This window comes from Drosophila willistoni, assembly GCF_018902025.1.
Source record: "Drosophila willistoni isolate 14030-0811.24 chromosome 2L unlocalized genomic scaffold, UCI_dwil_1.1 Seg168, whole genome shotgun sequence".
Lineage (NCBI taxonomy): Eukaryota > Metazoa > Arthropoda > Insecta > Diptera > Drosophilidae > Drosophila > Drosophila willistoni.
The window spans coordinates 4,867,138-4,889,173 of NW_025814047.1; the positions used below are offsets into that span (position 1 = coordinate 4,867,138).

The 22,036-nt window shown below is 36.6% G+C and overlaps 1 protein-coding gene across 1 annotated transcript; it reads right to left on the reverse strand.

The window, feature by feature from the left end:
• Positions 1-19,381: 19,381 nt before the first annotated feature.
• Positions 19,382-21,677, reverse strand: LOC6640883. Its single transcript, XM_002063818.3, has one exon. The coding sequence runs from the start codon at positions 21,572-21,574 to the stop codon at positions 19,565-19,567; it is 2,010 nt and encodes a 669-aa protein (XP_002063854.3). The 5' UTR covers positions 21,575-21,677; the 3' UTR covers positions 19,382-19,564.
• Positions 21,678-22,036: the final 359 nt, after the last annotated feature.

The window sequence follows — 22,036 nt, forward strand, 5'->3', positions numbered from 1 at the left end:
CCAAATTCGGTTATCGGGGAAATTCACTGAGACGAGGAGCGGGCTTATTTAAAATATTCCTAATGTTTACATATGAAAAGACAAATTATATATATATGTAGGTATATACTCTGCCATCTGATAGATAATTTCGAATTGACTTTGCTTTGCAAATTGATTTATTAAATGGATTATAATGTATTCAATTGAGGAATGTTCACTAATGTTTTGCCAATTGTTTAATCTGCATATATTTTGTTGGCAAAAGTAGACATTAAGTAGGCAAAAACTAAGTTTTAAGGATTATACTCAACTCAAATGTATTTCAAATGAATAGATAATATATTACCACCTTAATATATTATTATATTCATGTTGTAAGAGGACAATACTCAAAGTATTTATAATGTAGACTTGCCTTTTAAGTCACGGAACCACAGTTTTCTTCCATTATACATCGTCAAACTCAGCATCAATGATGGGTCAGCATTTCAGGACTGCAACCTGAGTCTGGTGAGTTCAGTCAAAACCAAAAAAATGGGATTATTGTGGTCGGAGGCTAGCAGAACAATTTCTAAAGATTATTTTTCCTAATTTTACCTCGTTTACCACATAAAACTTTAATAAAAACCTACAATTAATCAATGGCAATCTACTATAATAATCCAAATGGATCTAAAAATTGGGCAATGGGAAATATCCCATAATAATATATCCTTGTTGAATTCCCTTTCCGCTTCTACCAGGGAAAAGGGCACATTCAGGATAATAAAGAATATATGTGGGACTGGATTCTGATTACGAAGAAATAAGTAGATTTAGATTTAGTTGTATGGTAATATGTTTTGCTTTAGATTATAATCAGGTTTTAGTAATTATAATAATGATTGAATTGAATGATTGGTTTCGTCCTTAGGTTTTTAATGACAGCGTCGTGTCTCATTCGTCTAACTCTTCTTTTACACTTCTTATTGTCATTGGCTCGACTTCTAAAGTGTTGCTTCTCGGATTTTCGTGGCGACCTTGCCATATCGTCCGTTTGTGGTTAGCTTGCCACATCGTCTCTTGCCAAAGCTGTTCTAAGGTGTTCTGGCCATTCGGCGTAGCCAATCCAACCCTTCGTATATCAGATTTTAAATCATAGGCAGCTCAAAAATCTTTACTTAACGCAAGTTGAAAATTGCTAGAAAAAATCCAACTAAGACTAAGGTTAAGGTTTCTTTACTCTTTGTAGTTGGTTATCTCTGTCAGGATATTATGGTCATAGTTATATGTTATCTTCAAACTAAGCCCAAATATTAAATTTAAATCACAAATTATCAAAAATCTTTAAAATTTTCCTTGGACCAGTTTGCTGAAGTGGATTCTAAGTACTAAAGGAAAATTGCATGTCTTTGTAAAAGTTTGGCCCTTTCCCAGATTTTTAATGCTTAAAGACATATTTAAAAAGTTCACATATGTATTTATTGTTCTATTTTATATGTTAATGTAACTGTTATGTTAAAAATTAATAGTTCCGATTTTGGTATCAATAAATTTGTATACGGATTAGTTTACTCACTCAAGGACAAAACAGATAAGTAGTCATAAGCTACCATAAAATATAAGAGTATATCTTGAAATCTATTTTATTGTTCCTTTCGTATATGTATTGCTTTCCGTTTCGTTTTTTGTCTGCTTTTGGTTTTCGGTGGCCATGCACAAGGCGTTGGTTGGTTGCTGTTGATATTCATTTAATTACCGGACCAAATTTCCGACACTTTAAACGATGGCGGCACAAAATAATTGCAAGTGCTGAAAACATTAAGAAAAAAAAACCGGCTTGATTTCGGCCTCGGTCTCCAACTTGGAGTCCAGCTCCGCACATTTCTAGCTCCAGGTCCGACTCCAACTCCAGCTTCAGGTCCAGGTCTACTTGGTTTAGTTGTCTGACAGTTTGAAGCGCGACTTTCGTTTTCGTTGTTGCTGCTGCTGCTGCCAATTGTAATTGAATTTTGTGTTGTCGGCAAAGTGGCAAACGTCAGGCAACAGCAGCAACATCAGAAGCAACAACAGCAACAGCAGCAGCAACAGCAATATCAAACCAACAAGCAACAGAAAAAAGGAAGCAATTTCAGGCTAAATTTAGTTTAAATGCCTACCCGTTCATTCCAGCCATTGGCCGTTTGCCGGAGAGACTGACTGACTGACTGACTGACTCGCTGGATGACTCGTTGACTGACGACTTGTTATGTGCTCGCTTTTAGAGGGAAAAGTGGTTGTTGGTTGCTGGCTGGTTGGCTGCTTGGTTTGTTGGCTAAAATTATGCTTACTTTGGAATTCAATTAACTTGAATTTGTTGCACTGGCGCGACGTGATTTCATTCTCAAAAGCCGATTCCATATCCACAGTCAGCCTGATGATTGTGTTTTAGGTACGGTATGGCTAATGAGTGTTAGTGCCATTCGTTTTTACTGCTCGATTTCAACAGTTCAGCATTCACATACAGCAGCAGCCGCCCCTCGAAAACATAAGTTTATAAATGGATGACAAATCTCTCGATGATAAATGACTCTGAAAATTAATTTTTGATTGCATGAGTTGCCAAACAAACAACAGCAACTAACAACGAATAATGCCATTGTGCCCTTTCAACAACCGACAGTACTCGACAAAAATATTGATTTATAAATCGATCTGCTAGACATTTCATCAGCATAACATTGATTTATCGATTACCTGAAGGAAGGTTGTCTTGACAACTGTTAGTTTAACAACTCTGAGTTTTTGACATCAAGTTTTTAATTAGTAGGTTGCAAAATTTATATTATACAGCGCCCTAAAGTATGCTGAGAACAACTAATAAGTTACTAATAAATGTAAGAGTTGTTGACCATAAATTTGCTTCTGGATTATTTCAGAGTTCTGTGCATTTTTGTAATTTAGATAGAAATTAAATAAAAAACAAATAGATAATTTCTAAGTATGTCTTATTAATAGAAAAGAAGCTCTAAACATTGAACATATCAACAAGTGCAGAGAGCCATAAAATAAAAAAATTCCCAGCTCTTTGAAAGATTCTTATTCCTCAAACTATCAGCTTATACAGAAAGTTTTGAAAGGTTGCCGAATTCTATGTCGTAAATAATCTTTATAGACTTTAAAATTATAAAAAGTTAAATCATATTTTTGAAACCTCTTAGACTTCTCTAACCAATCGATGACTGGACTATCGTGTTCTATTGAGTGAAAGGAACTTTAAAGGTCGGATTAGCCACTCATTCAATGATTCAATACTGATTTCACGACTTTAAAAACTAGAATGAATCTCTTATTTACAAGACCATTAAGTTTACGCTGGGTTGTTTATAGTTCAATTATATACACTACAATAAATTTTTGGATCTATAATATTCATTCTTTAATGACAATACGTATTTGGGCTAAAAGTTGTGTAATTGGATATACATTTATATAACCAAACTTCACTATTCACTGGCAATCTTCACACTTTCCGACTTAAGAGTTATTGAATGAAGCTTGCGACACCTTTTCTCCTCTCTCTCGCAGAGTTTCCACACTAGGCCAAACCTTCTTATTAGGACCAGATTTATCCTACAGAGTTGCCATATCCTACAAATGTCATAACTCATGGAGAGTTAGAAGTGGAAATTAAAAGGTTTTTTACTATGTAACTTGTATTCAACCTAATCTTTTAATGTCATGATACTGGAAACCAAAATGGGTTATATTCAGGAGAGATCCAAAACTACTTAAAACTCAATTGATGATTGTAGGGATATCTTAACTAACATTACCATTAAGCAAAAAACAAGTTATTTAATTAATATATAGATCTAGATTTGCTTAACTAAACAAATTGGTACTTTTACATTGTTTTGGCAATTATCTTGAATGTTGGCTAACTACATTGATATAACCATTTCATGACCGAAATGGGGAACTAAAAAAACATTTGATAGCATTGAATATTAGCCTTTTTAACTTTCCAAGTCCAAGCTATAAATGAAATAATTTTTTCAGTTTACCACTTTCGTCCTAACTTTAATTTGCAACATTTAAGGCAGAGATCTCGCATAACAGTTAAGTAAATTTTGTATTAAGAAATCTAAAGTTTAGAGTTTAAGTATGTGTCATCAAAAATTAAAGAATAGTAGCTCAACAACCAAAATATTAGCAGTAGATAAATTTCATTGGAAACATAATGTTTGCCTTTAGCAAATTGGATACCCTAATAGATAGAAATTAAAGTCTGATTATCATTTTGAAAGCTTTCGAATGTTCTTTTTGCAGCTATTGCTTATGGCTGAGCAGTTTTTCCAATCAAAGTTTTGAGTAACTTACAATTAATATTCCCCTAACCTTACCCCAACCGCATAATTGCTATCACTCAGAAAAGGCTTTTCATCAATTCTAGACCTGTGTGTACCCTCTTCCACATAAAGCCTAACCATTTGGCAAATTCTCAAAAATACTTACCCACCCGCACACACACATGTTTAGGCACCTCTCGCGCACCACCCATCAATCGGATCGAATCAAAACGCATTGAAGACTTTAGCTGTAAAACTGTAAAGTGTAACTGCGTTTGCCATCTCCCCTTTTCGTTTAATGCCTAATCCTAAGCATATGGCTGAATGGTTATGTTGCTTTGAACCAGGAACCAGGAGCTAGAGAGGAGAGATCCAGACCCAAACTGAAACTCTGGCAACTCGGGCAAATGTTTGTTGTTGACGCTTAAGCTTAGAGCTCATTACAATTTTCAAGTACATTTGCGTTGATAGTTACACCGAGTAGACTAACAGCAGCAGCAACAGGGGTGTTAAGGGGTCGGTTGGGGGGAGATCGGAAATTTGGATTTGGAGGGCCAGGGAGCATGAGAGTCATTTCAACTACCCTTGAGCTAGAGTCGTCCCTTTACCCTCTCATGTGTTTCATGCATACAAACAAGCACTTGAAATATATACTATGCAAATATCATGCTAACTACACACTGATACGGAAAACTCAACTCCCCATCTGAAGTGGAGGAGCTACATCCGAGTTCTCGTTGGTTGTTTCCCCTCCCGTGTGTTGCCCTTTAGCAAACTCCGCTCCGGCGGCGATGTAAATAGTCAACGCAGTTGCTACTACTTGGTATAGATATAGCCAAGTTCTATGTTTGCATGGGAAAATGTCTGTTGACCATTAAATTCACTTCACTTCATTTAAATCTGAAGCATTTTTTCATTCTCTTCTTTTCTCATCTCATCTCTCTCTCTTATTCATCTGCCTTTGCGTTGAGACTTTTTGGCAATGTTAGAGATTTGCATGCCTGGCGGCAAAAGTTTTCCAATAACACAAGAAAATTCTTCGTGGAAGTGGCAACTGCAAATAATAGTTTCTATCGTCCATAAGAATAAAAGCTATTTTTATTTGTTATACACTAACCAAATTGGGCATTAGAAATTTGTCAATAGATTACTTTATCAAGACATTCATTAGGATTTTGTATGGATTAAAATGTTATGTTTGTTTTGAAACGTTTTATTCAACTTTTTACTGAAAAGACTCGGTCAAGAATGATTCAAAATATTCTTTGGATAAAAGTCCTAGTTTTTTACCGGTTCAATGTAATAAGATCTACCTTTATCCTTTTAACTGGTATCCTTGCATAAATTAACCATATAGCTAATATTTGTAAACACAAAAAAGTGAAAAAAGTCTTCCCCTTATTAAAATTATACCGATTTAAGTACTTTTCCCGGATTACTTAACGTTTATATCCTTAAATATCTTGTAGATATAACATTTTTAATACGATCTTTCGTTTTCGTAGATTTTTGATAAAGCTTTCAACTAAGGTTTATGTTCTCTTTTTCCTTCTAGTTACTTATTTCAAAGACTGAAATGAATTGTCCAACATCCCTAATTTGCAATAAAGGTGAGTGTACTTTAATTGTAAACTTTTAGAGTTCAGTTAGAAGATAACTTTATGTGAAGTCTTTTTTTTATTAAATCAAAGATTCAAACAGTTTGTGTCCATCTTAAGGGTATACAATAGTCGTTCAAGGAAGTTAATAGTCTCATTTAATTTTCTACAAAATACGCTGACATCGAGGAACTTTCGATGGGCTCCTTTTTGTGGACACTTGAGTGTCCGTTACTTTTCCTCTTCCGCAGGCAATTGTCTGCAATTAAGATGTAGCAGGAGCCTACCTGCCCCTTAGACAATATTTTGGGTCTCTGAAGGACTTTCGGCTCGGCACAGGGATAGTCGTCGCCTTATAATTTTCAGTGACTTTGATGTATTTAAACTAAAATGCAGCTAGGTCAGTTCAATGAATGCAGTTTTAGATTCCGTTTCATTTGTCAATGGACCAGCAGGACCAGCATGTCCTGGCAAATTGCACAGCAGCTTTTTCATCCACACACTATGCAGACACACTAGACTCGTTCTGTTCTGAACGAAAAACCGCAAAACCAAATTGATTTTGTCTACTCAAGCCCTGGACATGTCCATGGACCAAATTCATAGAGGACAATATTGTCCATATAGACAGGAGACAGAAAAGGGGGTCAGAGAGACAGAGAGTGCGACAGATTGAGCTTGTGTTGAGTTCCAAGTTGAAGCTCAGTTCGTCAGTTGTGGACCGCAGCCGGCGCCAATTTTCATTTACGCATTTCGTGCATTGCTCATATGGCATTACGCATACGACCCATTGTCCCCAGTCAGACAATTGAGTTGCCAGAGAACACGGAGTGCTACCAAGCATTGTTTGGACATCGAGCATTGGATGTATGCATGTAAACATAATCAGTATTTGCAAATACAGTAAAGTGCAGACAGCAAATGGGCCAATGTCCATGGCCACCAAAAGGGTAATGACTGAAGGTAAAGGCAGTCCGTCTAGTACTACCTCCTCCCTCCCTCTTCGAAATACCTATGGGTCGGTACAGAACACTTGCATCATCAGCACATAAATGCCAGAACAAGAACACAAGAATGCCAGCGCTTTGACAATTTTGTAAAGTTATTGGAAACAAAAGTTAGACCATCAATATTTGCAACAACGTTTCTTCAAAATGTCTGTTTAAATTACTAATGCCTGAAGTTTACTGAAGTTTATTTACAAAATATAATTATTTTTCACCTTGTTAGATTTTTAGTTCTGTTTCACTATTACAATTCACACGATTCTGAGGACTTATATCTTTGGATTAAAAAGACTGTCAATTTATAGTGTTTTAAGTTTTTGATCAGGCAACTATATCAAGAATATGCATACAACTTTTAGTAAATTTGGTGATTTAGTCAAAAAGTATTGATATTTCAGATGTTGTATAAAAGATAACATTAGAGATTTACTTTTGTAACTTAAATATAATAATCAAAAAATTACAAGAGATATGTGCTCAATTAAATAAGGTTACATAAATTTTTGGGAATTACTTTTCGAATAGTTTCTAAAAGGCTATTTAAAATCTAAAACAGCTTGAAATACATCTTTCAAAAAATCTATTTTACAATATCTGAAACATAAATTCTTATCAACTGATTAAATTTTGCTATTTTACTATTTGTGTAATCAAACAGGCAAGTCACTGTATGAAGGAAGTTATTTCCTCTACAAAAACCTTATTTGCCCATATCTTTCTGTTATTTTCATTCGATAAAGTAATAAACCATTAAAATGTATTTCTGCATTATACTATATTAGTTGAATATGTTAAGTAAAGTTAGTTAAAAGGAAGAATTATGGGTTTAATGTTGATAAACTTTTCTTAGTCTGAGAATGTCAGCAGCGTCTTTGATCAATACCAATCAAGAAAGACAATCTCTTAATTGTTCTTTAGAATAAAAATCAATTGCAATACTTTGGAAACGGCTAATCGAGTTGAATGAAGTGAATTCCCAGGGATTGCAATTTAAAGAGTAATCTCAATACTTCTCAAAGGTAGCAATTACCAAATTGTTTTTTGGTCGAGCTAAAGTCCGATGCGATCTGATTTCGATGAGACCACCAGCTGCTTCCTCCTGTCTGACAATGGAAGTGGAGGATAAAAAAAAAGAAAAAACTTGGTTGATTCAATGGATGAAGCCCATTTGCCAGATGACAGAGAGCCCGAAAGACAAGAGCGAGCTGCTAACCTCAACGGGGAGAACAAATGACAAATTTTTAATGCCTCACAAAACAAAACGTTGATAAGATCAGCGGCTGCCAAAAGCGGAACAAAGCGCTGCAAATCCACAAAACACGAAAAACAGAAGAAGAAAAAACGAACCCGAAAAAAACACGAAAAAAGAGGAAAGCAAAAAGGAACATAAACGACAACGGTTGATGACAATGCAGTGAATGAGGACTGAGAGATCTGATGATCTTTGGGCACTGATTTGGGAATTAAACACGCGCGAATAAAAATCAATGATGGACTACCTGCTGCCCGTTTTTTTTTTTTTGGTAGTGTCTTGTCGATTGTCCTGAGACAGGGATCATTATAGGATTTGAGATACGTATAGGGATAAGGATAGGTATAGGGACAGACGGCGCACGGTCGAGCACACATTTGAGATTTTTGTCAACAGGATTCACGGGGCGTGTAAAAATAAAATTAGTAGAATACGCCAAGCACTTAAGTTGTTAGAAAAGAAAAACATTTTTGAAAGGACAAACACACTCGAAGCGGCATTGAGACACCGAGGATAAGGTTGGGTTTGAGGATGAGAATGAAAAGAATAAGGATGACAAAATTTCACTCTGGGGTAGTTGTCATCATTTTGTTGATTTTCGTCCTTCTTCCTTTTGCGCTGCTGCGTTGCTTTCGTGAAAAAAAATTATCCTTTAAGTGCACTTCAGAGCACAATGCACTCGCCTTGCCGCCTCTCGGCGGATCTGCAATTGAGCCAGTGAGCCCGGCATCATCTGAGGTGCCCCCTATCTCATGTTACCATTCGTTGAAATCTTTATATCTTTTTCTCATCGCAGATATAAATTTTGTTATACAGAAATTACAGATGTTTTTTCGTTTTTCATTTCATTCTTCACTTGGCCCAGTTGGCATAAAGTCCGCAAAAGATTTCATGTTCCACTCTGAAGTTTTTTCGTATAATTATATTTGATATACATATAGCCGGCGCCAGGACAACTTATCCTCCACCCCATGCTCCGTTTCTTTACCCATGCGTTGCTAATTTACAATTTCAATGTCACGCTCCATGCAAGTGACGATAAATTTGCACTACGGATGAGCCCAAGGCACAGTGGTCACTAATCTATGAAGCTGGTGATCAAAGTTAATCGAATTTATAAATCAAACTTTAACTATTATTTTTGCCAGAAGAAAATAAGCACACTTAAATATTTTCAATTGAAATCGTTTATTGGTCCGTTCAAGTATTAGGGAGGATCTTTTGAATCGTTATTTGTTTCAACAATTACGTTACCTTCTTAAATTTCTTTCAAATGGGTAATATTATGTTAAAGATTAAGAGAAAATGGTCATCTATATGTTATGCAACGTTTATATTAAGAAGGAGGATCACGAAAAGTTTTACTTTTCGATAGGATGATGAAGGGGACAAAAATTTTCTTTAATTACGTACTGCTTAAGAGCTTCAAAGTGAGATACATTTTATTATTGACTTCGATACATGATTTAATCGAATAAACTCAATCGAATATTGATTTTTCTAAACTGTAAAATCTTTTTAAATCCACAAGTTTAAAATTAATATTTGTTGATTCATTTATATACAAATTTTTGGAAAGTGACTGAAAAATTAATTCTTTTTCAACATTTGTCAGTTCAAGGGGTATTCGTTCGTATTATTCAATTTATTCAAACTATTTCATACATTAACCTTTATGTACTTTCTTTGAATTTTATATTCGAATCTATATTTATCTGCATTATCTGTATAAATCTGTTTAATAAATGCAACAAAAGTTGCTCAAAATGTTGGTATGAAAAATTTAATTACAATTTAATTACGTTTAATTTTAAAATATAGTATTGTAACTTTCTGAAGCTTATTGACCACTGTGCCAGTGTAGGGGAATAATGAGAAAGGGAGTCAGTCCTAAACGCATGGCTAGCTACTTGCACTTAGCGAAATTACATGGCTGCCAAGACTTGTTGATTGTTTCGATGCCTTTGGCTAAATTTAGCATTATTAAAAAATTAAGCTGACAACATTTTGTAGTCATATATAGACCAAACAAGAAACAACAACAATAACAAGAGACAGAGAGATAAAGAGAGAGAGAGAGGGAATTGTCGGTACTGCCAGCTGACTGTTGAAATGAAATTCCATTATGTCAGGCAAGAGGGAATGCAAACGGCGGGAAATGGAGAAGTTGGGGTAGAGGGCAGAACTGGAATGCGTGCGTCATGTGGCCGGGTTACTTGGACCAACCGCCCGACACTTAGTTTAATTTCTAGGTGCCGTCGAGGGCGTTTGCAGGAGTCAGAGTCAAAGTCATGCGCCGACATAGCCACACATAGCCCCTCTTACCTCTTACCGTTCTCTCTCTGGTACTCATTCTCCCTTGCTGATTAATTATATTTCGGTTGCTTTTTCCTTTCCGTTCTTTTTTATTTTGAGTTATGAAAAAGGCCAGAGACACACGCTAAATTAAGTGAAATTTTTCATCCACATTTAATTACGCTAATGATCTGGCTCTCTCGTGCTCAGGAGAGAGGGTCTATCATCTATCTAAACACATAGACCTGACAATTTGGGAAAGACGGAAACCTCCCGACCAAAAAGTGACTACCAGTTGTTGCCACTTATTATTAAACTGGCGGCTAATTCTTCAAGTAGTCAAAGAGAAAAGCAGAAAAAACTATTTCTCTCCCAGGAGAAGTTGTTTTGTGTAGAGATGCTCCTGGCGGCTATGCTTTGCTTTGTCTTTTATCTAGTTCTTGAAAAATTCTCAAACCAGACATGATTACCGAGTGCAGGCAGTGTGCATGCGGGTGGAGGGGGGGCAGAAGAAAAGTACACGAGTTGTAAGTCAAACTGACACTGAAGATTATGGTTTATGTCGACAAAGTTGACACGTTGTTTATCAAAAATGCAAGTCAAGGACTTTGCCAGCATCCACATCTGACTTGTAGTCACAGTTGGAAAATTGGAGTTGGGAGTCGTTGGAGTCTCTCAAGTCTGTGCAACTCGTGAGGCATCAACAAATGCAACTTTGTGTTGACGGATGCATGGCAAGTGCTAGAGAGAGAGTGAAGCGATTCCATGGGACAAAGGGGCCCATGGTCTGAGATATACATATACATATATATAATACAATGAAAAACTGATGAACACTGATGTGGCCAACTTGTATGGCGTATGTCTTACAAAATGTTGTAATTAATTTCATTTTTTCTTCCATTAAGAGATAAAGTTAAAATGCATTTAGCAGAAAAAACTCTCTCATTCTCATACTCTCCCTCTGTTTCTGTCTCTGTTTTTATTTTCTTTGAAGTTATGTCATTTAGGATATTATAAAAAGCCCTTATCTACTAGAGTGGCCAAAAAAAGGGGCCATAAACAGCGGTAAATGATAATGCCATACAAATCGCATGCGGCCCATTTAGATCACATAACCGATAAACTGTAAATTGCCAAAAAGAAAGTAAGCAAAAGCCAAATGAAAAACTTTTTTTTTTCAACACATTAACATTAACCTAACAGCCCTCCATTCCCCAACCCCCCACCGTCCCATTGTCATTGTCTAGGCAAGATTTATGCAAACCACGCCCACACCCAGACCGTAGTCAATCAGCGAACATGTGAGCTACGACATACTCTGACTATATCCATAAGTATAGGGCAAAGGACCAAGTATGAGTCTTTCCGCCTGAATTGTTCCCCTGCTTTTTTTTTGTTTCTTGAGGGAACTTTTTGCCATTTCTTTCCTCTTTTTTTTTTAGTTATATACGTTAAATAACTCCCCGTAGCGCGGCAAACTTTGTTTACGGCAATAAAAAAGTTTGCCTTAAAATATACAAAATAAACTCTTGGTGCCCGGTGCCTAGTGCCTCCGTTTCCAACTACGGGCTTCTTCTCTTTCACAGTGCCCGATGAAGAGGAAGGAGAACGTCCTTCGTCCAGTTGAGTTAAGAAGTAGTAGAAGCAGAAGACGAAAATGTGAATGTGGATGTGCCGGCTGCTACTGCAACCTTTTGGGAGCTCTTCCGAAATGGCGCAAATGTAATATTTGCTAATTTTATGTGAATTCGCCAAAACTTTCTATGGAACGACATGGAGGATGAAGGTCGGGGGCATAATCCTCATGAGTAAAGGCAAATCTGGCGCATTTATGGTTATAAAATTTTCTTGGAATGCACAAATACCTTGAGAATCGGTTATGACGGGGGAGGAATTGGTAGATGAGGGAGGGAGGGTAAAGAAAAACATCAACATTTTTCATGCAGCCGCAAAGAATAAAAAAGAAGAAAAAAATCAAACACACAAGTCTAATGTATGGGATTATCCCTAAACAAAGTAAAGAGGAGCAAAGGCAAATCAATTTTACATATCATGCATATGTGTGAGTGTGCGTAAGGGTGTATATGTGTGTGTGTGTGTGTTGGGTTGTATTCTTCTTCTGCTTGCGAATCCTTGCGTTATCCTTTCAAATGGAAATGCTTGCTTAGCTCGCGAACTTGAGGAAAACAATAAACTTTCTCCTGGCATCTAATAAAAGGTGAAAATCTTTTGAAAGCTTCAAAAGGTTTTTCCCTTTTTCCTTATTTTTTTTCTCCCTTTTTGTTCCTTCATCTTAGTCGCTTTTGGCATCAAATTCGAGATGCGAGGATACATCAAGCAGCTGGCGACTCCATAAACAAGGTTAAATGTAAAAGTTTTTTGCATCCTTAAAACGCTCATGCGGTGTTTTTGCCAAGTTTATTATTTGGAATCCATTCCAAAACAGAAAAGAAAAAAAAAAACAGATGCTGAATACCAAAGCCAGCTGAATAAACCCATCCAAGTAAAGTGCTCCTAGTATTTCCACATAGATTTTCTTTGAGTCGGTATTTTTAATTTCATCAAATTAGTTAGCATATTACATACAACAAACAAAAACGTGGCAATTGAAATCATTTTTTATGGGCATCTTTCGAATGCAACGAGAACCACATATGGACTAATCTGTTTCAAAGACGAAAAAGAGTTCTACATTTTGCCCTACGGCTGGCATTAATGAGAAAAATATTCAGCCATGGGCGTAGGTGTATTTGCTGTCTATGGGATTAACCCACTAATGGGAAAAACTCTTTTTGTTTAGATATTTACGATAAAAAGAAGAAGCATCAATATAACTCATAAGTCAATACTTAGCTGTAGAGAGAGATATTATAATTATCAAAAAAGATTATTTTGTATCTAACTTTCTCATTTTAAAAAGAAGAACCTATAATAGTACATATGTATAGAGAGAGAGAGTTATGGTATGTATATCAAAATTGAATATCTTGATTCGAACTTAATTATTTTAAATAGATAAGTACTTCTTCATTGGACATAAATTTCATCAATTGATATACCTCTTTTTTTTCTCCCAATATATTTTTAAGACTACTGAAGAGAAAGAACTTAATCTATATTCAACTGATAACTTCAAAAAATTATTATTTATTGTAGTGAAAAGTCAAAATAAAGAGCTATAGGAGTTGGGTGATGAAGTCTATACAAAGATCGAAAAAGGACACAACAAATATACAAATATAACATCTATTTTTTTATACGTTAATAATATTTTTTATTATTATTCAATTACCAGTTATTCTCATTTTCATTGAAATAAAATCTTATACTTTTTTTAAAAGTGTTTTAAATGTTTCAAAGAATTCAAATATTTTTAAAATTGAACATAAAGATTCTAAACGTTGTCATTGTCATTTTCTAAGCTCCTCCACCTTAGAGTGATTGATAATTCTGGAATATAATTTTAATATATTATTATGAAATAAAATTTGTTGTATAACTTATATATTTAAATTAATCGAAATACCCATAAAAAGTTTCGGAAACTAAATATAAACTACGAACTAGAAGAACAATACATGTGAACAGTAAGTATTAACCTGATAGATAGAGGGCATATTTCTTGGCTAATAACTAAAAAGATCATAGATAACAAGTAATGCTTGATATATCCTGTTACTGGGATTTACAAATTTTAAATTATTTTTTACTCTTGTTTCTTATTCCTTCTGACCTGTATCTATTTGAACATTTTTTATGGGTGTTGTGGTTCTAATAACAGAGTTAAAAGACCTCCAATAATGACTAGTGGAGCATGATTATTTGTATATAATGTACTAGGACTTATGAATTTGTTTAATGTCTTGCATTTTATAAAAGTAAAGTTAAATTTTGATTTTAATCAAACTGAACAAAACTACTGAATACATATACCAAATAGGAATAAGTACTTACTTACTTGAAAATCTTAAGATTAGTTGACTTTAAAGTCTATGAAAAAAAATATATTCAACACTTAGCTCGATTTAAAAACCCCCACTCAACTACGCTTATGTCTGCAAGGCCATTGCGTGCCATAAAAAGAAATGAGAGGGTTAATGCATGTCCAAGAAACTCTCATGCCATGGATGTATGTACGTCACTCTCTTGGTTGGAATCCATCAGTGAACTCAAACGGATAGCCACAAATGGGTTTGCCTGTTATTGAAAATTATCTATGGCCCATCCCATTATACATACAAATTACTAAATGCAGCAGCAGCTTGAAAAACTGTAAAACGTTCCCAAAGCATTTGGAAACATTTCAAACAATGTTTGGGCCTCCAATGCTAATTATGGCCAGTAAATTAGCTGGGGCCGACCTTCATATCAAAGAGTTCAGAGCCACACGCATGTGCTTAAGTCTCTTGATAAGAAGTCAAACTATGTTCTCTCTCTCTCTCTCTCTGGCTTGCTCATATTTGATTGATTAATAACAATCGAAATGGGTTATGAATTGAATTTTTAATAACACCATAATTTGGCAGCAATTAAAAAGTCCGAGATGCCTTTAAACGATTGTGGCCTTCAATGGCTTAAAGAAGTGACATGGTTTAAGTATTTTCTTTGGTTCGATTTTTTCGACATATTTCTATTTAAATTTTTGTGGGTCCCTCTATCTTCAATCAAGTTGACACAAACATATGTTCGGCCCTAAGTGTTTGCTGCCTACAACCCAGATGGAGGAGGAACACTCTCTGTGGCGATTGTGGGGGAGCCTCCTCTATTAATAGCGCATTAATTGATGATTATGTCACTTGAAAGCGTCGTTGACAAACTACATATCTGATGGGCTACATGCAACTCGAAATAAAAACTTTCATGCAGTTGTATATATTGAATGCTATCCATTAATCAAGAGGACCCAAAAAAAAAATAAGAAAAAAGCTTTTGCTGTGGTTAAATATTTTGAATGGCAACATATGTTGGGCCTGCCATAAAGCACAATGATTTGTCATAGCTCTTTCTCCCTCACTCTCTCTCTCTCTCTCTCTGTCTCTATGAACTCATCCTCTCAACTATTTACCACCAAAAAAAAAAACCCGGCAACTATCTTGGCCTAGCACTCGCAACTGCATCCGATAGATACTCGTAACCGCAAACAAGTTGCAGCTCAGTCGAGCCAGCTGCATGTCAGGGCTTAACTATGACCAGAAGGCAGCAGCAGGCAGCAGGCAGCAGGCAGGAAGCGAAGGCCGCCAACATTTCAATGTGCGTTCTGTGGTTTCGGTTTTCCCAATAGGTTAAGAGAGAGAGAGAGAGAGAGAGAGAGAGGGGAGCGAGAGGAAGGGAAACCGTTTTGGTTTACAGATTTTGCGTAAAAGTTTTCGAAACATTTTTCAAACTATGGCAAACATTTTTGTATCCAAAAACTATTTGGCTGTCAGTTTCTATCTGTTCGCTCGTTCCTTGGCTTGCAGCTTCTGGCTAAAGCTCGAAAAATTGTTATATATGTATGCATATAAATATATATAGAAACATGTATATGAAGAGAAATGTGGCTAGAAAAGTTTCAACAACTAGTTTGCGGGCTATTTATTGATTTTGCAAATAGTTGAAAGCGTGTTGGTTTGATTGATGGCTGGTGGTTGGAAAATAGTTTGAAATAGAGTCGAAATGATGGTTGAACTTAATCTTACAGAGATTTTTACATTTTCTATTTGTGTTTTTCTTTTTGCCAAAATGAAACGCCCATTTTATTTTGGCTACCATTTAAATGGGCACTTTCCCTCTACTCCAATTGTTGCAGCTGCTGGAGTCTATTGTTACCTACAAAACTCTCATCATTCGACTCCCCCTTGCAGCAATTACCCATAATGTATGCATTACAATTTCACCTTTCTTACACTTATACACAGGTAAACAAAATTGCCGAAAATATCCAATGTTTGTTTCATCTGGCAAATTCTTTGTTCAAATACTACGGTAAACTACGATATGAGCTGAAATTATTACCAATTTATTGAGATAAGTCTCTGGTTTCGACCGATCCTTCTTATGGGAGCTATATATTAATGGTGGTCCGATTTTTGAGACTTTACTTTGATTTTGTTCAGCTGTGTATGTTTCATGGTCATTTGGCCAAAATAAAACTTTCGCGTTGTTCAAAGTAAAAGTAAAACTCTTTCTGGTTGGAGGGACGAACGAAAGAAACAAAAAACCATTTGCAGAGACACGACTTCAAATTAACACGTAAATTGCAGCAACTTAACGCAAAGAGTCAGAGTATAGAGTCTGATCTGCAAGTTTGTTGGCTGGTTGGTTGGTTGGCTGGTTGGTTGGTTGGTAGTAAGTATGCATTTGTGTTTGGTAGTTGGAAAGTGTTGGCCATGTAGTAAAGTCTTGCCAATGGCGGCGGCCTCAGACTCGTTAAAGGTTGCTTGTTACAATTAATTGCATATGCCAGGCAACATTTTTGCATACCGGCAACATGCTGCAGTTAACAATAAATTAGCGTTTAAAATGCAATGGCTAACTGAGCAGCAAAAGCAGTAAGAATCACCCTCTGTCCCTCTACTCATTGGCATCTCCATTACCAAGTAAAGTCTTTTGGCTTGTTAGAGTCTAAGAAGATCATGCAGGCAATGTCGGGAGTCCGGTGATCAATCAACTGCTTGTAATGGGTCTCTCTCTCTGTCCCTGTTTATCCCGTAGCTGCTTCTTGACGATAGTTTAGTTGAATTGTGCAATTAATTAGTTTCGTGTTAATGAGCAATGCGCATCATCCCGTGGTCATAACCAGACTCTCCAGACACTACACTACTACATCACATCTTTGCACGACTCGTTGGCTCGCTCATTCGATACTTGTACTTATGTAGTAAAGACAAGGAATTTTTTAATGACCTCACTAGCTTCCTAGCGTCAAGTTCACGATATGCCGTCAAAAGTTGGCAATTTATGAGCACATCAACTTGGCAAATGAAGGCTTCATTAAAGTTCAGTCTTAACTCGGGAAACTCTCTAAGCGAGGAACAAAACATTTCATAGAACTTTTATTACTAAAATTATTTCCTTCATCGATCAGTCTTTAAATAGTCTTAAGATAAAATTTCCTCATCTTTTTTTGATAATCAAAGATCTAATGTCACACAGTTGGTTTTTTTTTTTGGGGTTTTGTTTGTCTGTTTAACAACTTTTAGGGACCTTTTCACTCACTGCATACATACATCACATTTGTTGTTTTTTGATAGGCTCGGCTGCATCTTTTGTTTCCCCATCACCCCATCATCTAGCCCCAACTACTACTAACCAAAAATCGAGTCAAAAGTTATGAGCAAACAATTTTCTGCTTAAAAGCGTCTGTCACAAAACTTTCAAGCGCCCCTTGTCAAGACCGATTCCAAAACTCTCATCCTCCATATTGTCTACTACTTCGTTGGCGTTTCAAACCGTTGCGGCACAACAGATATCAAATGGCGAGGGTGGACTGACAAGTCATCTATAAAGTCAGAGAGATTCAGCTAAATAAGCAGGGACAACTTCGATGAAGCTAGTTCCCTCTTCCAGTACTGGCTTTGCCCTCTGTTTTGCAGACTGAGAACAACTGAATAAAAATCAATTAAAATGGAGGAGATACTGACTTATGATTCCTGGCCAAGGAAGAGACTTTTGTACTGCTCTGTAAATTAAAAAATTATAAAAGCTTAGGTGTTTAAATTTCTTGTCATGTCTTCAAACAGTAACTTAAGTTGGGTTACTTAACTTTTGAAATACAACGACTTTTATAAGGGATATATGTATTTTATATTCAGATACTACTTTCAATAAATGTGTTAAGGGATAAAGTAGCCACTTAGAAGTTGTGTATACTTCCACTTTAGAAAGTTAAAGATTACCATAATATTTCTGAAAAGTGAATAAGATTTTTATCTTTTATCTTGAATAACAAAAGTCATGAGATATTTACAATACAAATTATTTATTTATAATCTAATTTGAGTTACAAATACAAGCTATACCCAATTTTAAGCTAGGGATGAGGTTTATAGATAAATGATAATAGTTAGTTTTATTAATTTACATTTTGGTTGAGATTTTGGTAGAATCCATAATTCAGTTCATAAAATTAATATTAATGTAAGGCAAACCAAATGCATTTTTTTAAGAAAAAGTCTGTCACACTTCAATTGATGAGCCATTGGGTTAGTCCTTAATTTAGTAGCTAGTGATATCTTAAAAAATCAAAATAGAATACAAAAATTAATTTTTTTGAAGGCTAAGCTAAAAATATCAGAATTCGTTTCATTTAGAGTGCTTTTTTTTAGCTTCATTAAATATAATCAGTGTGATTAGTACAAGAACTATATGATCTACCCTCGTGTCCTGTATTTTCTACGATTTCTATGCAATTACAGGAGCCAAAAAAAATAGAAAAAGAAATTGTGGTAACCCCACCCTGAAAAGAAAAAAAAATCTTTTCGTGATTTGGTTTTAACGAGTTTGGCTTTCCTTTTTTTTTGTTATTTTTTTTGGGCTTTCAAAAACTATTGACAATGCCCACACAATAGAAAATTTGGTAACGTTTTTTTTTTTGTAATTTGCTCAATAACAAAATGTTATGTTCATTGTATGGGCGTGGCACGCCCTTAGATATTTGACTCAATGAAAATAAACGGAAAAATATCATGTGTCAAATATGTAGAATTGATTCTCTTCGATGGTTTTTGTTGGCAGAATTGTAGTGCGTGTTGTATAATATTTCACATAGTTTTTGTTGCTAAAGTGGTCCCTACACAGCTCCCTCCCTCTTCCCCTCTCTCTCTATCTAACTTTAGAGTTTTTAGTGAGAATTGTGTCAACAGTTGCAAAAGTTGCCACACAAAAACACAACCAAACGAACCCTCCTCCTTCTTCTCCCCCCATCAGCATTATGAGTGTGTCCTTTTCACAAAATTTTTGAACTGACCGTTTTCGTTTTATAATTTGACAATCAATTGACAGTTCGTTTGGTAAACACAAACATACACTTACACAAATTTATGAAAAATCGTCGACAATGGGGAAAAAAAGAAAATATCAAATAACTTTTCCTGACAAACTATTGCGTAGCCCTCTCCATTCAGGGATTTATTTCGATCAGAGTCCAATAATATCCAAAATATCATCCTTGGTTAATTTCGATTCCCGACGTTGAACTGGAGCTGGTGGGTTGGGCGGATTGGTTGGTGGTGCTGCTGGTGGTGGAGTAGCTGGAGTGTTTGGTCTGGGCGGTGTGATTAAGGACTGTCGTCTTGGAGTCGCAGGATGCGGTTGAGCTTTACTTGGTCGATTGGTCTTTACAATCGATTTTGGAGTTGTATTTGTAGTTGGCTGCTGCTTTGTTAGTGCCTGTTGTCCCTCTGCCTGTTGGTGTTGTTTCTTAACTGTTACATCCATAGAAATGCCGCTGATCTTAGGCTGCTGGTTATTGGGTAGAACCAATATGATTTGATTATCTTCACTTGAGGACGATGAAGATGGAGGTGGTTGATTCCAACAGCAATATGTTTCCACAGATATACCTTGTGGTGGACGTTTGTTCATTAAATCTTCATCTTCCGCTTCCACTGGATCTTCTGGAAGTATTTCCACTTGTGGTTCAACTTTGTCCTCAGGCTTCTGCGGTCTAAATGGCGCCAAGTAGGTAAACGTAACCGCTCTATGCTTGTGGCCTTCCTCAAGCGAGGCCGAAATGCAAGATTCTTCCTCTTCAGCCTCTTCCACCATGTGTGGCTTGTCCACCCTGGGCCAATCACGGAACGGAGCCAACCAGCAATAGTCCGTGTCATAGTCTTCCAAACCAGTGGACGACAGTTTCTCACCGTGATGCTCTTCCTCGCCGCCAATATCATAGGCTGGCTTGCATTCGCAGACATTGCAAGTGCAGGTGCATTCACTATCACAGGGCAAAGTGTCGGTGGGACAGGCTGGGCAAATAGTCTCCAAAGGTGGAAAAGGCACGCGATGCTCCTTAAATTCCTCCTCCTCGCTGTTGTAGGGCAACCAACGGCATATGTAGGGCCCTTGACTACACTCGGCAGTAATCACAGGAGTCTCGCGCTCAAACTCTCGATCACACTGGAGACGCGGACACATGCATTTTGTCACATTGAGCTCAGAAGTGACGGTGTTGACGCTAAACGTAGTTTTTGCTTTAAGTGTTTGCCTTAACGACGTACAGCTAGCACGCAAAGCACCTGATGGAGATTGTTTTAAATGATCACCTTGTGCGTTTTGATTGGCTGCATTAATTTGGCTTCGGCTTTCATTCTCGTTCCCTAACATATTTTCCACCCTATTTGTTATATTTTCCATTCGTATAGACAACTGGGATCCCGCTTCACTGCTAACTATACTCTGATTTCGAAAGAGGATTTCCACTTCGGTGGTATTGAGCGTATTGAAGCCTGTATCCTGGGATCGTATGCCGCCTATTGCATTCTTTTTGGTACACGTGCACTGCATTTCATCATCCCAAAACTCACGTGACATGAGGGCTTCATGCAAGCTCTTGTAGACGCACTCGATACGCTCCTCAAAGAGCTGTTGCTCCGAGTACATTAGTCCCTTGTATGCAGCATGCACCTCTGCGGTTCTCTTGGCTGCGTGTACCCACAGGCATTCCTGCGTGTGTCTCATATTTTCCACAATTGACCTCACACGCTTGCCCTCGAAAGCCGTCCCATGATAGTAGGCCCGGAATGCTCTCTTCACTATCGAATAGGCCACTTGGCAATCTATTCGTGACATTCCCGCCTTCTTGGCCAGATCGTAAATAAAATTCTCTCTGGCAAATCGTTTGCGCGGCACTCTATCGATGCGATAGCGTATCTCATCGTAATGACGAAAGGATCGCTTGATTACCTCCCTCGTATGCTTAACATCCCAACTATTTAGGCCACAGATACGCATCACCTGCATAACACTGTCGGCAATGTCGTCCATATCCCGCTCAAAGTACTCCTCCTGTTTCTTACGATCATCCTCCTTACAGTTCTTCACATCGATGCGATGACACTGGCACTCATTGGGCCTGTTTCGCGAATACAGCAAGATGGATGAGCGCAGAGACATGAACGATGATTGCATTTTCGCTGATACTTCCATTTTGGTATTGCAAAAATTTGGAGTAAAACAAAAATTTTTTGTAAGGAAAAACTAACGAAATTTCTAGAATCTTGTGTTAATATCACATGACTTGCTTAATTATGGGTATTATAATTCTAATTTCATTTAGAAGTTTGTTATGTTGCTTAGTTACGCATATGGAAAGTTGGGACTGAGTATATCAATATGCTCTATACTTGGCTATTTAGTTGCTTAAGAACTTAAGTCAAATATAATTCATTTTTGCATACTTTACTTTATCTTTGACAAAAAGTACTTGCCTCCTCAAGAGATCACCTAGACCTCTGATATCTAAAAATGCTTTCCCAAAACCATATCAGACAAGTTGAAACCACAATAGCTGCCATTACTGCCAATGAAATAAGGATGATATGATAAAGCAATTTGGAATCACGGCACTTGAATAAGCACATTTTTTTTGGAGTTTCAGAAAGGTATTGC